The sequence below is a fragment of the Empidonax traillii genome, unplaced genomic scaffold (assembly GCF_003031625.1).
Source record: "Empidonax traillii isolate 1590-97213 ecotype Southwest subspecies unplaced genomic scaffold, ASM303162v1 scaffold466:size1224651, whole genome shotgun sequence".
Lineage (NCBI taxonomy): Eukaryota > Metazoa > Chordata > Aves > Passeriformes > Tyrannidae > Empidonax > Empidonax traillii.
The window spans coordinates 1,193,554-1,207,637 of NW_020955659.1; the positions used below are offsets into that span (position 1 = coordinate 1,193,554).

Consider the following 14,084-nt stretch of genomic DNA (forward strand, 5'->3'; position numbering starts at 1 on the left):
GCTGTCTCATGACTATTATTTCATTAATTCTCACTTGTCAGAAGTCGTTCACTGCATTAATAGTTAACATTACACTTTATACCTCAATTGTGAAAAATTACTTAGCTTGTAGAAGGACCAAGTCATTAAAAAGTTATAATTATATTTATTTGGTTTGAAGAAAGAATGCAAAACATTATATTTTGGTTATGTTTCATATAATTCATTCTACAATAAAGCCTATTTCAGTGGAAAAAAACCCCTGGAATTCACATCTCTAGCACACTACCACCAAGATCCCAGCATGTAAGAACTTCTGTAACACTTCACCAACACAGAAACCTTGTAGTACCACTTTTTAAGAATTAACCTTAATACTTAGAATCAGAACAGCTGTTCCTTTGCACTTCAGGCCATATAAATAAACCAAAATTTCACCTCTACTTCTACAGGGTAAGAGGAGAAGAACTTAGATTTTTAAAAAATCCAACCAAACCAAACAAAACAAACAAAATACAAAATAAAAAAATTAAAAAAAAAAAAAAAAGAGAGAGAGAGAGAAAGAAAATAAGAGACAGGCATTTTTCTCCTCAGCTGCATCCACTCCACATTTCAGATGTTCAAGAATGTCCCCAGGACAGCTAACAGTGCAATAACACTGCAATCTGAACATTTCTAGTAACATTCTGAAGTCTAAGTGGCAAATACATAAGCACATAAGCAGTCCATCTTGTAAGAACTATTCAAGATAGCTTGGAAAAAGAATAGGACAGAAATATATCAATGTAACCATCCATATGGCAATAGTTTAAATTGATGCTAATATATATGTATTACCTGTGGCCTATTCAGCTAAAATCCATTTACCATGTCTGTATGGATTATGTGCAAAGATCAAAAAGGTGGGATATGGGAAAAAAGTGAGAACATACAGCAACATATTTCCTCTCACTAAGACTTGTCCAGATAACAAAGAATAAAACCGATGACATTTGGACTAAATGAATGAATTTGTGGCAAGTTTCACTTCCATTATGGTGATCCTCAAATACTGTTTTGTTGGTGATACAAAGACAATTCCATGCATTGAGGAAAATGATTTTTATCAAAATGAAAATTACCTAGCCTCAGCCTTTTCTTACTAGTCTGCCCAAATCACTTCACCACTTACTTAGATTGTAAATTTTATGCACAAAAATCATCTTTTCAGTTTGCCAACAGAATGCTAAGCCCAGCAGCCTCCTGTGTGCAACATGAGTGCAGGCAAATAACAGAAGTGTTTAGACTGACTGATGAACACATGGTGACAGTTGAGACTTTCCCCACTAGAAACTGCAGAACAAGCATCAATGAAACAAAACCACTGTCAAAAGATTTGATCAACAATTTGACCAGGGCACCGGCACCAACATCAACATCTAGCATGACAGACCTCTTTATGAGAACAGCATTGATTGTTTCCTCAAGAGAATCCCTCCCAGTATCCCTGTGGGATGTGTGTTCCCAACCCAGAAGGAAGAGCACCACCTAGTGCAGCTCCGCATCGTTTCCTGAAGCACCTGCACAGCCCTGGCAGTCCCTTTCATCCTTAATTGTCTCGCCATGTTCGCCAGCCAGTGCAATTGGTGGTAGAGCTCACACGAATACAATGTACTGCAAGTGGAGCATTTTGTCCTTGAACTTATTCCAAGCTCTTTAATATTGCTGAGAGTGACCGAGAATGAGCCCGATATCTATTGAAATAAACTATTTTGCAGGACACAAAGGGTAGAATTCCTGTTTGAATCAAGAAGTATAGAACTTCAACGTATTTAATTATATATATACATATATATATATATATATATATACATACATATGTATACACACAAACACACATATATATAAAAATGGCAAGTCCAAGTCCTGTGCTTTGCCCTGCACGACAGCACAACATGGTTTATTTTCCGTAATTTTAAGTGAGAGCTCCTAAACTTTGGAATACGGAACTAGAAATGATTCTCAAGTCCAGTATCCTGGAATCAAAGTTTGCCCTCAGTTTCTGGAGGGAAAAAGAGGTAAAGCAAAAGAATCCCAGAGACAAGAGTGTTGGCTATGGCTTGTCCCATCAGCTAAGCATCAAAGTTTCTGTTAAAAGGCTGATGGAATGACAGATACAAATGCATCACTGGTATCTACAAATACAACAACATAAATAGATCATTTCCACAGACTTTTCTTCAGAATGTACCTCAAAATGAGATACAAGCCCTATCTCAATATAAGAACAGGACAATGTATTTATTAAACTGCTCGACATGAACTTCAACATCCAGAATTCTATAGATGAGGAGTTGATGGAAAAGAGAAAGACAGATTGGAACTATTTTCTTTCCACAGTAAAAAACCCTGAGTACTTCAGGTCACAGCTGAATTAACTCTGCATTAACTTAACTCAGCACATTACTTAAACTCTGAAAGGATTTTCCTTTAGCAGAGGTACTATTCTTGTACTACAGGTTTTTAAGACAGGAGCATAGATAAAGCATTGTATCATTCATTCCTATTTTAAACAAGCCAAAGGTATTTCTCATCACTTTTGAAAACCAAACCAATGCTTTAACTTTACTGGTCATTAGCATGGCTCCTCTACTGTGATGGACACTGATATCCCCTCCAGATCACAGGAGCTATATATGAAATCTAGTATTTCATTCACGTATTGTGATGATTCCAGCAAGTCACAGACATGATTTATGAAAGGGTAGTAAAAACCTTTAGCTCCTAGTGACTTGAATGAGATTTGCTGTTGCTTAGTAACTCTTAAAAAAACAGAGACATTTGAAAACTAGTAACACTGTGAGCAGCTGTGTAGAAAACTTGTTGTTTATAGTATTCTGATAGTCTAAAGCTGCATTCCTATGACTGTAGTACTTTACCATCTAATGTAGTATTTTGATAAGATACGCTGTACAAAGTAAACGGTTGATCTTTACAGAATTTCATTAAGATTTCTTTAAATATACTGCAGACCACCTATTTTGCAGATGATTCAGCTAAAATAAACTACTCATGACATATAGAAATTTTAGTATAGCCCTGCATGATACCATTCATTATTCACACACTGTTTTCCATTTTCTACTAAGAAACTATCCTGTTTTATAATTTTGAACTTATACCTTCAACTTTAAACATGCTAACATCAGGGGTTTTGTGGTACAGCCACAAAATGCTCTGTATTTTCGCCTTCATACAGATGGAAGTGTACAACATAAAGAGAATTTTTATTGTAAAATACCTGCCTCATGTTTGTGTAATTTTGAAAGTTATTATTAAGCTTTGTCATTCTTCTTTTCAATATTGATTCTATATCAAATGCAGTTCTTTGGCTCCACTGATATCAAGAGATGCCATGAATCTACATCTGAGGGTATAATCTAGCTCACATAAGAGTAATACTTCTTACAGTCTGTAGGTCAGAAAAGTATAGCTGTTAAGAAGCACTAATACGTCTTTCAAGCGGCATTCAGTAAACTCCTTATACATCCTGATATGAAAGAAGATCAGAAAAACTGTGGGTTTCCATCAGAATTTAGGGTGCTTTTAACCAACAGCTAAACGAGGTATTTCAGTGCAGCTCATTTTCATAATGTGAAAGACATATATCATATACATGATATGTTGTAAAAACTATTATATATTTAAAAGCCCTCTAATACAACCTTTGGTCATGTTTATCCAATTATAAATCAATAATCAAATCAGAATAAAAGGGGGTCCAGCTAGTATAATAGTTTTTCCAAAATAAATTTCATGGGAGCTGTATGTATACCAATTTTTTTCAGTGGTAATTGCTTTTTAATCTACAACAAAGAACAGTCACAAAAACCTAACAGCCACAAAAGTGACGTGCCAGTAAGAGTCCTGACCCCACAGACTGTGACGAAAGCAGACCCACCCCACTGCCCCTGCTTGTCCCACGGCATCAGGACTTTGCATGGCTGGGAGGATATTTACTAACTGTTGACCCTTTTGTTAGTTAGACCACTGAGATACTATTAATGCATATGCATATGTACATTCACGTTATGCAACCACATTCATCATCAAGAATAAGTGGAAGAGAAAGGAAAAAAATTCCTTTGGTGTTATAGGGAGCAGTTTTTACTTTCAGCTGGATACTCCTTGTACATCTGAACTGTACTATGAAGATATCCTCTGTGTTTGCTATGTCTTTCTCCGTGGCACAATCCTTACTCCCTGGAACTTCTTCACACAACACCAGTCAAACAGGATTCAGCACAGGTCAGAGAAAGAAAGCAAACACACAACTCCAGCAGAAGTGGTGCAGAACAGCTAATACAGCTTCAAAATTCCCATATTACCCAGTTTCAGTAAAAAACAGTACATGAATGCCAGGAGAATGATCATTTCACTGTGATAGATAAATTTCTGTCTGGATGGTCCTTGGTGTGTATTTGGCTCTTGTTTAAGGTTTTTCAGATTTAAACCAGCACATCTTTATATGAATACAACATGATAAATCATTGGAGACCTTCCCAAAAGGATTTCTCTCTCGAGTGACACTGTGGATCTAATAGATTTCAGTTTCATTTAACATCAAAGATGTCCTCAATTGAGTAGAAATAGAACAACTATAAAAATCTTGGAAAACAGGCCTCTTCTTTGGAAAAATATGGAGAAGTTGTCTTCTTTCCAGTTTCTATTCATCAGCAATAAACTTTTAGCCAGAAATATTTGAGGAAAGAAAAAGCAATAACAGTAGGAAAAAGCAGGAGTGAGGTCTTGGTTTTTGATGCCCTGATCACCTTCACAGACAATGCATTTCTCTGAAACTCAGCCCACAAAACTCCTCTCAGAGACACACAGAGCATTACAAACAAATTGAGAGAGATCCATAGCAGCATCTGACAAAGGAAGCTTTCAAACACAAATAAACACACACATGAGCACAAAAGAGGCCTCAAATTTTAGGAGGCTAAATAGTCCAAATGTCACGCTCCCATTCCTGTCCACTGAGAAGTCTATATGTTATTAAGTAAAATCTACCCCGACAATTACAATGGCTTTATGAGATGCTCCTATACCTGTTCCTTCAGCTTCATTTCTTGGGCAGCTTCCTATACTGCACTTACCCAGGCACTTTTCACTCTTCAAATGAAACTGCAGTTTCCAACTCTGCTTCTCAGACACTTCAGCTCCAGTGTCCCCTGTGGCTTCCCAGCCAACCTCATTCCCCCTGTATTCCAGTTGCCCTTATAACCAACATGCACTTTAATAACTACCTCAACCTTTTTATCTCCAGGTTTTATTTGTAGATCGTGGCAATCTCTTGCCAAAAAATCAAAATTCTGAGATAATCCCTTCACCAAGGAAAATTGTACATGTACTTTTTCTTCAGTGTATCTTTATCTCAAAATTTTATCTAAAGATGTTTTCCTAAAGTGGTCGATCTCCTCCTACTACTAATCTCGCCCTCAAAGTTTTCTTCTCTTTTTCACTTTTGCAAGGTTCATATTATGACCGTTAAAATCCATACTTTTCTAGCCCTACTACTGTAATCTGTTTCCATTAAAAAAAAAAAAAAAAAAAGAGAAAAAGAAAAAAAAAAGGAAAAATGGAAGCCATTCCAAGTAGTATTTTGCAACCTCAGCCCTAGTGGCTCCTTCTTCTGTAGAAAAGTTTGCTCCTTTTTTACCAAAAAAAAAGGATTTTTAGCTCTGTCACTGTGGTGCCTCAGTTTACTCATCAGAGAATAATTCTATGCATCTCTTTTACAAAGGAGACACAGTTAAAACACAGCTATTGCTCACACTCACATTTTATACTGACAGTGTTTGCCTTTCCACAACACTGTCTGAAAAGTTTTATAGAATGTAAAAAACAATTAAATACATTTTGCTGGTTTTTATGTTCTGCTCTTTCTAGGCTGAATCTGGGATTTAGATTTGTAAAGGGACTTTTTTTTTATATAGCTAGTGACAATCAAGATCAAAAAGTCAAAATTCTGAGCTGATCACAATGGAAATTAAGCCAAATTTCCTCTCTTTCAGTAGCTTTTTAGATTTGAAGAAGCTGGTGCAGTATTCCCCACACTAAAAATTACAAATATATTTCAATTAATTTAAGATTTCCGAATTTGTAATATAGCCACATTTTAAAAAGTTGTATTTACATGCAAGTATTTTATTGTATTTATCAGTATAGTTCATATCAGCTTTTGTGGGAATGATACAGGTTATTACAAAAATTCCGGCAGTCCACAAATATTGTGAGTCTGAAGTAAATGAAAACAAAACCCCAAAACAAATTCTGCCCCGACATCGCACGTCACTATCAATAGCATCATTGTTTCCATAGCTACAAATGTAGACTGCTTCAAAGGAAAGAAGCAGAGAGACTGAAAATGACAATGCACAATCTAAACAGGAACATACATTTTCAGACAGCACATGTGGGATAGAGGAAGTAATATGGTGGCATGAAATGCTGTGGGGTTTTTGCATTCGACAGTCATGCCAGTGATCTGAGATCGTCAAGCTCAGAAAAGTAGCTGTAAACCTCTTGCTGCTATATCACTTGATGTATTTCTACACCTAGTGGAAGGAAGAGGAGAACACAAAGGACAGAAAATACCAGCAGGAATCATCAAAGCAGGGCAAGTGCTCCTCTCACAGATGTCACCACCTGCAGACTCAGACACATTTTAAACCAGTTTCCTTGGAATTTTCAGTGGTTTGGTAGGGTTGTGAAGACAATCAAATCCTTTATGTTGTTCTTATCCCAAATGGTGACAAAGCATGTATGCTACACCTAGTATTAACTATAACCAGCCCAGAAGAGGATTTAGCAAAGTGAATCACTGTGTAGAGGGTAGATACAAAACATGAGGGTGAGAGCATACAGCAAAACAAAAGGGACTTCACAGCATCTAGCAACTATTCTGTCCTTCGGTTTTAAGTTCCTGCCCTCTAAATTTAGCTATGCAAAAAGCCTACTTCCCTATCAATCAATTACTCCAGAAGTACAACATCCTCATAACATACTGTATAGGAAGGCAAATTCCTGTTTTTCCTACAGCAGGAATTCCAGAGGTTCACAAATGTGGACCTTTCTCTGTCAATTCTATGATGATGAGTGTAGGAATAAAACTACAACCAACAACCAAGAATCACAACAGCGCTACTCTTCTCATCAACACAACAGCATAATCTAGAGGTATATTGTAATTTATCATAAAATTTAAAAAAAAAAATAAATAAATAAACCACGCTAGGAAAGAAAGAAAAAAAAAAAACACAACACTTATCTCTAGTACCTTAGAATACCTCTGACATTTCCAATGTAGTAACAAACAAACCCTGGGATCAGGATGCCTCTCTAGGTTGTGATGGCATATTCAGAAATGCATAGCATCAGAACAATTCTTCCCTTCTCAATGACACCACTTAGAAAAATCTATCTAAAATTTTCTTCCTTAGTCTCACAGGCTCTGGAATACAGTTCTCAGTGATTCCATTGTCTTCCAACAATCATTTCTAAGGGAACAGTTGATAAAGGCCACATGAGAATACAGTATTCTCTGCAGACTACACTGGAAGTCATCTCAGGTGCAAGCAGAGGAGAAGAGAATGGTAATTAGAAGATGGTGGTCACTATTTCCTCAGATGTTGTCACTGTATAGCAATTGCTCCTTTACAACATTTACTAAGTACCACACTTTGGAGGCATGGCTTCTGTCACAGAATATGCTGTGGAAGGGACCCACAAGGATCATCGAGTCCAGCTCCTGACCTGGCGCAGGACCATCCCCAAGACTTGCATGGTATGCCTGAGAGTATTATCTAAAAGCCTCTGTCAGTTTTCAGTATCCAACCACCCTCTGGGTGAAGAATCTCTTTCTAGTATCCAACCTAAACCTCCCCTGACACAACATCAAGCCATTCCCTTACATTCTGTCAGTGAGGTCTCCCCTCAGTCTTCTCTTCTCCCGGTTGAATAGACCAAGTGACCTCAGCCGCTCCTCATATGGCTTCCCCTCAAGGCCCTTCACCATCTTCATTGCCCTCCTTTGGACACTTTCTAACAGCTTAATCTCTTTCTTATATTGTGGTGCCCAAAACTGCACACAATATTCAAGGTGAGACCGCCCCAGTGCAGAGCAGATTGGGACAATCACCTTCCTTGACCGGCTGGCGATGCTTTGTCTGATGTCCTCCAGGACACGGTTAGCCCTCCTGGATGCCAGGGCACTGCTGACTCATATTGAACTTGCCATCGACCAGAACCCCCAGGTTCCTTTCCACAGCACTGCTTTCCAGACCATAACAAACTAAGGAGTTTAAGATTACAAATTCAGGCCTTGCTATACATGAGTACTGGCATATATAACTTTCCACAATTGTCACAGAAACAGAACAAACACCTAATTATCTTTATTGGAACACTGAAAGTCCCAACTGTTAGTGCTTCCAATCAGTTTTGGCAAAAGCTATTTTAACACTTGGGGCAGTGAGGAAGGTAGAGAAACAAAGTATTAGTCACAAGAATATTACTTTTCAGAGAGGGCTAATCTTATTGCTACAAAATAAAGCTGTCAGTTCTTAAATGAAGCTAGTTCAGACAGCAATACAATAACCATTAAACTTACAAACCAGAACTCCTAATCCTTGCAGCATATGTTTGACTGAGAAAACAAGCTAAGCACAGACCAGAAAGATAAACAAAGGTTTAGCAAGACCAGCAGTAGGTCTCAAAGAGAAGTTCATCACAGACAACTCCTATTCTTTCAATTATTTGTGCTGAGATTAAACAAAAAGAAAAAACCAACCAAAAAAAAAAAAAAAAAAAAAAAAAAAAAAAAAAAAAAAAAAAGATAGGTCAGGCTCTGAAACTTAGAAAAGTATCATAGTATTGGCTTTTTATTATATCTCAAGTTCTTTCTTTAAGAGCTAGTTTGCAGCACCTAATTAGGGTTGCCAAAATCTAAGATTTCTTCATGAGCATTTTTTAATGTTAAAATACTGTAGATTCTAGTCTCTTATCTCTTTTAATTGCTGACTGGAATGGACTCTGTTGGAGTGGAAGCGAAAGAAGGGGGGGTTACATTTTTCATATTTGCCTCAGGCTACTAGAAGAAAAATCCAGGACTTTTTCTAAGGTATGTCAGTGCCAATGATGTGTCACATGTCATTACTTTATAATTAGGTTGATAGACAAAAAGAATAATGCAGCTGACATTCTATTAAAATAAAAACTATTCCCCAAGACATAAAAACACTGACAGAAGCATCTTAAAAGGCAGTGTAAAAATGATATAGGGAACTATTTATCTCTGCTGCTGTCTTTTCCATCACAGATTCAAATAAGTAATTCTAAGTTATGGATATATTGGATATTTAATTATCCTATGCTGATTTTTTCTTTTAAATTCACATCTGAAAGCAAAATGTACGGAAATTCTTCTTTAGTTAGGAATAAAAACTACTATGAGAATAACAGGCTATCTGCATCCTATATTACTCAAGACTACAATTTGATAATCTGCCTTTCTACAATTCTTCAAATAAGTAACTAATCACAAACCAAATACATTAAAAAAGCGCCTCTTTTGTCAAGAGTTCAAAATCTAATTAAGTGCAGTAATGATTCTATAACAATTCAACCTTAAATACCTAATTTGTAAACACTAGCACTTCTTTCAGTATAGAATTTTCTATAAAATTCTTCTAACAGAATCAGGATTTAGACAGTGCAGGGCTGTAACTCCGTGTAGTTTAGAATACACTTAGTTCAGATTGTGTCTGGATGTTAGACAGCCTAGAACAATTACCACACTGTGGTTTACAGCATAAGCAACAGTCTTCACACAGCATGGCTAAATTTCACCTCTTCATTAACACAGGTAGTAAGAGAAGTCCCATCTATTCCTTGCAGGTACACATATTACAAAATGTGTGCTATTCCATCTGTTGATGTTGTATAAAGTACTAAAAAAAACCTTTTCCACATTTGTGGATTTCAGCAACCTTATTCAAAATAAGACTACAAATTCAGCTTCTTACTGAAGCCACCCAATAGCACATTTAGATTTTTTTTCCTAGCAACTATTAATACTTTTCCACTTGGCCAAAAAAGAGAGTCCTTCATGAAGCTGTCAGATGTAGTTCTTTGTTCACTCTGCACAATGCTTTCATTCCCGACACAATGACAGACAGAGAAGTATTGTGTTTTCAAATGTATTACAAGGAATCCTGTGATTTAGTTGTTCCTATAAAGGATTTATATTCAGAGATTATATATTCTGAAGTGAAATAATTTCTTCCTAGCTATCCTTCTCTTATATTCTAGACCCAGAACTAAGAACACGTTTGCTTACAGCAATATCATATTTCAGGAAAAGGCAGGTGACTTTTTTAAAAGTTATCTATTATTTTGTTGGCTGTTCCTTGAACACTGCCAAAGGAAGGGCTGCTTAGCTTTGTCCCTGTACTCTAACATAGTGTGCACAATCTTAAATGATTTTTTGATTCACCATGCTACAAAAATAAGTAGACATATAAAACCAAAAATGTTCTGGATGGTCAGCATTTTTCAGAAGTTTCATACTCAGTGTACCATTTGCACTTTAGTGACAACAAGGAAAGGCCCTCTGCTACTGGAACTTTACCAGTAATTTGCAGAGAACTGATAAGGTGTTTGATGCTTTGATTTGCTGAGCAGACACCTGAGGTGGTGTGTCCCCTCTTCCCATTTTCACATCTTCCCTGCATCACCAGGATTCTCATCACTTGCCTCAGCAGTTCCATTTCCATCTGGAGGCTGCTCAAAGGCAATGTTAAATTTTGGCATGAGGTCATACTAAATACCATGTGTCACAAGCTTTGTGTCACAGCATGTGTCACAGTTCCTTGAAGAAACTCTCTAAAGGAGAAGAGAAAAAAATTTTTCTGTGTTGCCCTTCTGTGTTTTAAATAAGCTGAGAAAAGACATTTTCCTCAGCATGGAAGTAAATCTTAAATGTGGGGAGATTCTGTTTAGAAAGATCAAACCCCTATAAGGAACAATAAAAGCTTTGGTATATCGCTTTTAATATATGTAGCATAATTTCATGTATAAATTCATGTATACTATTGCATTTTGAAACACACTTGTGGTGCTAATGGCAAAGTAATCCTGCATTTTTCTAGATGTGCATTCTTAGATAGAAGGATAACCACAGTTAGTTTCATAAATTCATTCACTCATGTTAAATGTGCCTAATTTTACAAAATAACAGCTACAACAAATTAACTGAAAAAGCAATATATTTGAAAATAGGAAGAGAAAAAACCATGCATCAGACTTCAATTCAAGAGTTTTTTAGTTTCAGGGAAAAGAACACTTACCACAGTTACTGATGATACCTCAGTTCACCTCAAAGACTAAACTGAGTACATCAGGTGCTTTCTATTACAGTTAACTTCTAAAGGGAAAAGTCAATGCCTCTAACAAAGTAAAAGTATTGATTTTTTCCACCTGATAAAAACAACCACAAACAAGTTAGAAAGCACTGTGTTCTAAGAATAAACAAGTAGTTGCATAATTACATATTTCAGTTTGCAACAGCAAAATTATTTTTCTCCATTATTATTAGAATGTATTTTGTTATTCTTTTTTGATAAATGCAATTAATGCTTTTTTTAAAAAAATGTAAAAATACATCTCAAAATCCTCAAGAATTTACTCTCACTAAAATGAAAGCACAGTGGCTAAATAAGCCCCCCTGCTGGAGTTTAATACCTGGAAAATTGTATTTTGATCTTATTAGAATAACTACATTAGAATTCTTCCCAGAGAAAATTTCTAGACTGTATGTGTTTGGGTTTTTTTAAGTTGTGGCAATTGCGGATAAGTGATATCTTTAATTAGTTTTTCCCCTCATATGAAATAAGTTAATGGTTCTGACTTCCCTGCATGAGAGAAATATTGTACTGTACAGGTAATATTTAGTTTTAATATATATTATTTAATTTTACAAATAGACTTTGCAAGTGAACACTTGACCTCTAAACATGTTCTAGTCTGGTACATGACCACCCCCATGTATCATATGTATCAATGCAGAAAGTGACTAAAATACATCAAGTATTTCAAATTGAAAACCAGCTGTTTCTGAACATGATGCAAAGTTGACACGTTTGCATTTCCCCATTTCAAACAAGAGATACAGTCATTATTCATGAAACTGGAGAGAAACAGCAAAAATGACCTCATTTGCAAAGCAAAAGAGTCCACGAGTTTACCTTTCTTAGCTTCTGAAAAACGCAAAGGCTTACCTTTCTGTACACCAGCATGTTTGGGGATTCATCAGCCACCCCATTGCTGCTTTGCCCATAATTATTTCCTTGTGCCATGTCCCACAAATTTGATCCGCTTTTGGATGTTGCACTGCAAAAGGTAGAAGTGGTTTCAGTAAGGAATCGCCTCAAGTCTCCTTGTTTCCCTGATGAGTAACGGGCCTGACTTTCTCCCAACATGTTATCAAAATTAATGTATGCTCTTACTCAAACAGATATTTACATTGGAGCAAAGCTGCTAATTCACCATTTACTGACGTTACTCTCTTTTCCCTGTAAATAATGGATGTAATACGTTAATCTAATTTAGACGTTAATGAATTGTCACTCCGAATAGCTCCCTGACACATCACTAACCACCACATCACGCAGACGCTTCCTGACAAAGCGCTCCATCCTCCCCTGTACGGGCTCCACCAAGGGATGCTCTGCACCTTCCAGTTTTGGAAGGATTGGCTCAGGCCATGACGCATATTCAGCAGTGTCCTCTGCTCACGGCTCGGGCCGTAGCAACTTTTGTAACATTCACAAAAAGCAAAACAGACGCTTTGAACTTCTCTGTAATTCACCGTCACATCTGTGCTCGTACGCATATGCTCGTACTCAATATCCACTCAGTATCAGGGCAGGGAAGTGGGTGACGAGGGAAAAGGAAGAAACAAGCCAGAACACCTTTAGGTTTCTTTCACTACTTTAATCGTACTTCACCGAACAGCACCGGCTCCCCGCCAGCCGCTTCTCCTCCCCCCCCCCCTCCCCCGGGTCTCACGGGAGCTGCACTAGGCAAGAGCTGGGATCATGCCGTAGCTCCGGCTTTGCACGCAGGTGTGAGAATGTGCTCCATCTACAGACCACACCGGCGGTTGCGGAGAGCCCGGAGAGCCGCCGAGCCCCGCTCCAAGCACTCACCTCCACAGCCCTCCCCTGCCTCCCATACCTCTCGAGTCCGGGCTCCGCTGCCCCCTGTCCGCTGGCCAGCCCACGCTGCCCCCGCACCGCCCGCCGTGGGTGCGCGGCTCCCGGCGGCCGAGGGCCAGGGGCTCCGGCTCTCCCGCGGGCAACCCTGCGCGGAGCCCGGCGCGGCGCCTGCAGCTCCAGCACCGCGGACAGCGCCAGCGGCGGCGGGAGCCGTCCGGGATGGGTGGCAGGAGCGAGGCCCCGGCCCCCGTCGGGCGGCGCGGGGCGCGGAGGGGCGCGGAGCCCGCCCGCTCGTTTACCTCCTGGGCCAAGGTCACTGCGCGGTGGCCGCGGCTCCTGCCTCCTCCTCCTGCTGCTCCTGGCGCGCCCCGCGCGGTGGGTGTCAGCCGGCGGCGGGCGGAGGGACGCGGCGATCGCTCATCACACACACGCACACACACACGCACTGCGGGCGGAGGCGCTGCTGCTGCTGCTGCTGCCGCCGCCGAGGCTGCGGCTCTCCCGTGCGCTGCCGGAGCGCCGCCGGCTCAGCGCCCTCCCTGCAATGGAGCGGCCGTCACGTGGGGGACGGGCACGTCAAAGGTGCTGCCGCTGCCGCCGCTCCGCCACACAGCAGCAGCAGCCCTTCTCCTCCTTCTCCTCCTCCTCCACCTCCTCCTCCTCCTCCTCCTCCTCCTCCTCCTCGGCGCTCTCGGTTCGCTCACCGATAACAGCGGCCAAGAAATTGCAGCTGCCAGCAGATCTGGCAGCAGCCCCTGTAAATGAGATTAGGCAGCACTGGAGGGCTGGACAGGAAGAGAATGTGGGCTAATGGGATAGGGGAGGGAAGGGAAGGAAAGGGGGGGA

General features: G+C 39.4%; 1 protein-coding gene across 9 annotated transcripts in view; it reads right to left on the reverse strand.

The window, feature by feature from the left end:
- RGS7 (regulator of G protein signaling 7) overlaps window positions 1-13,859 on the reverse strand; it is a 242,150-nt gene extending 228,291 nt beyond the window's left edge. For 4 of the 9 annotated variants that reach the window (XM_027895757.1, XM_027895754.1, XM_027895756.1 and 1 more), the window contains exons 1-2: window positions 13,230-13,249; window positions 12,300-12,411 (exon numbers count right to left, since the gene is read on the reverse strand). In XM_027895757.1, coding sequence (XP_027751558.1) covers window positions 12,300-12,377 — 78 coding nt within the window. In that variant the 5' untranslated portion in view covers window positions 12,378-12,411; window positions 13,230-13,249. Of the gene's footprint in view, window positions 1-12,299; window positions 12,413-12,663; window positions 12,754-13,229; window positions 13,251-13,537 lie in introns of those variants that run through there. The other 5 variants (XM_027895752.1, XM_027895750.1, XM_027895758.1 and 2 more) reach the window with 3 other exon arrangements.
- Window positions 13,860-14,084: the final 225 nt, after the last annotated feature.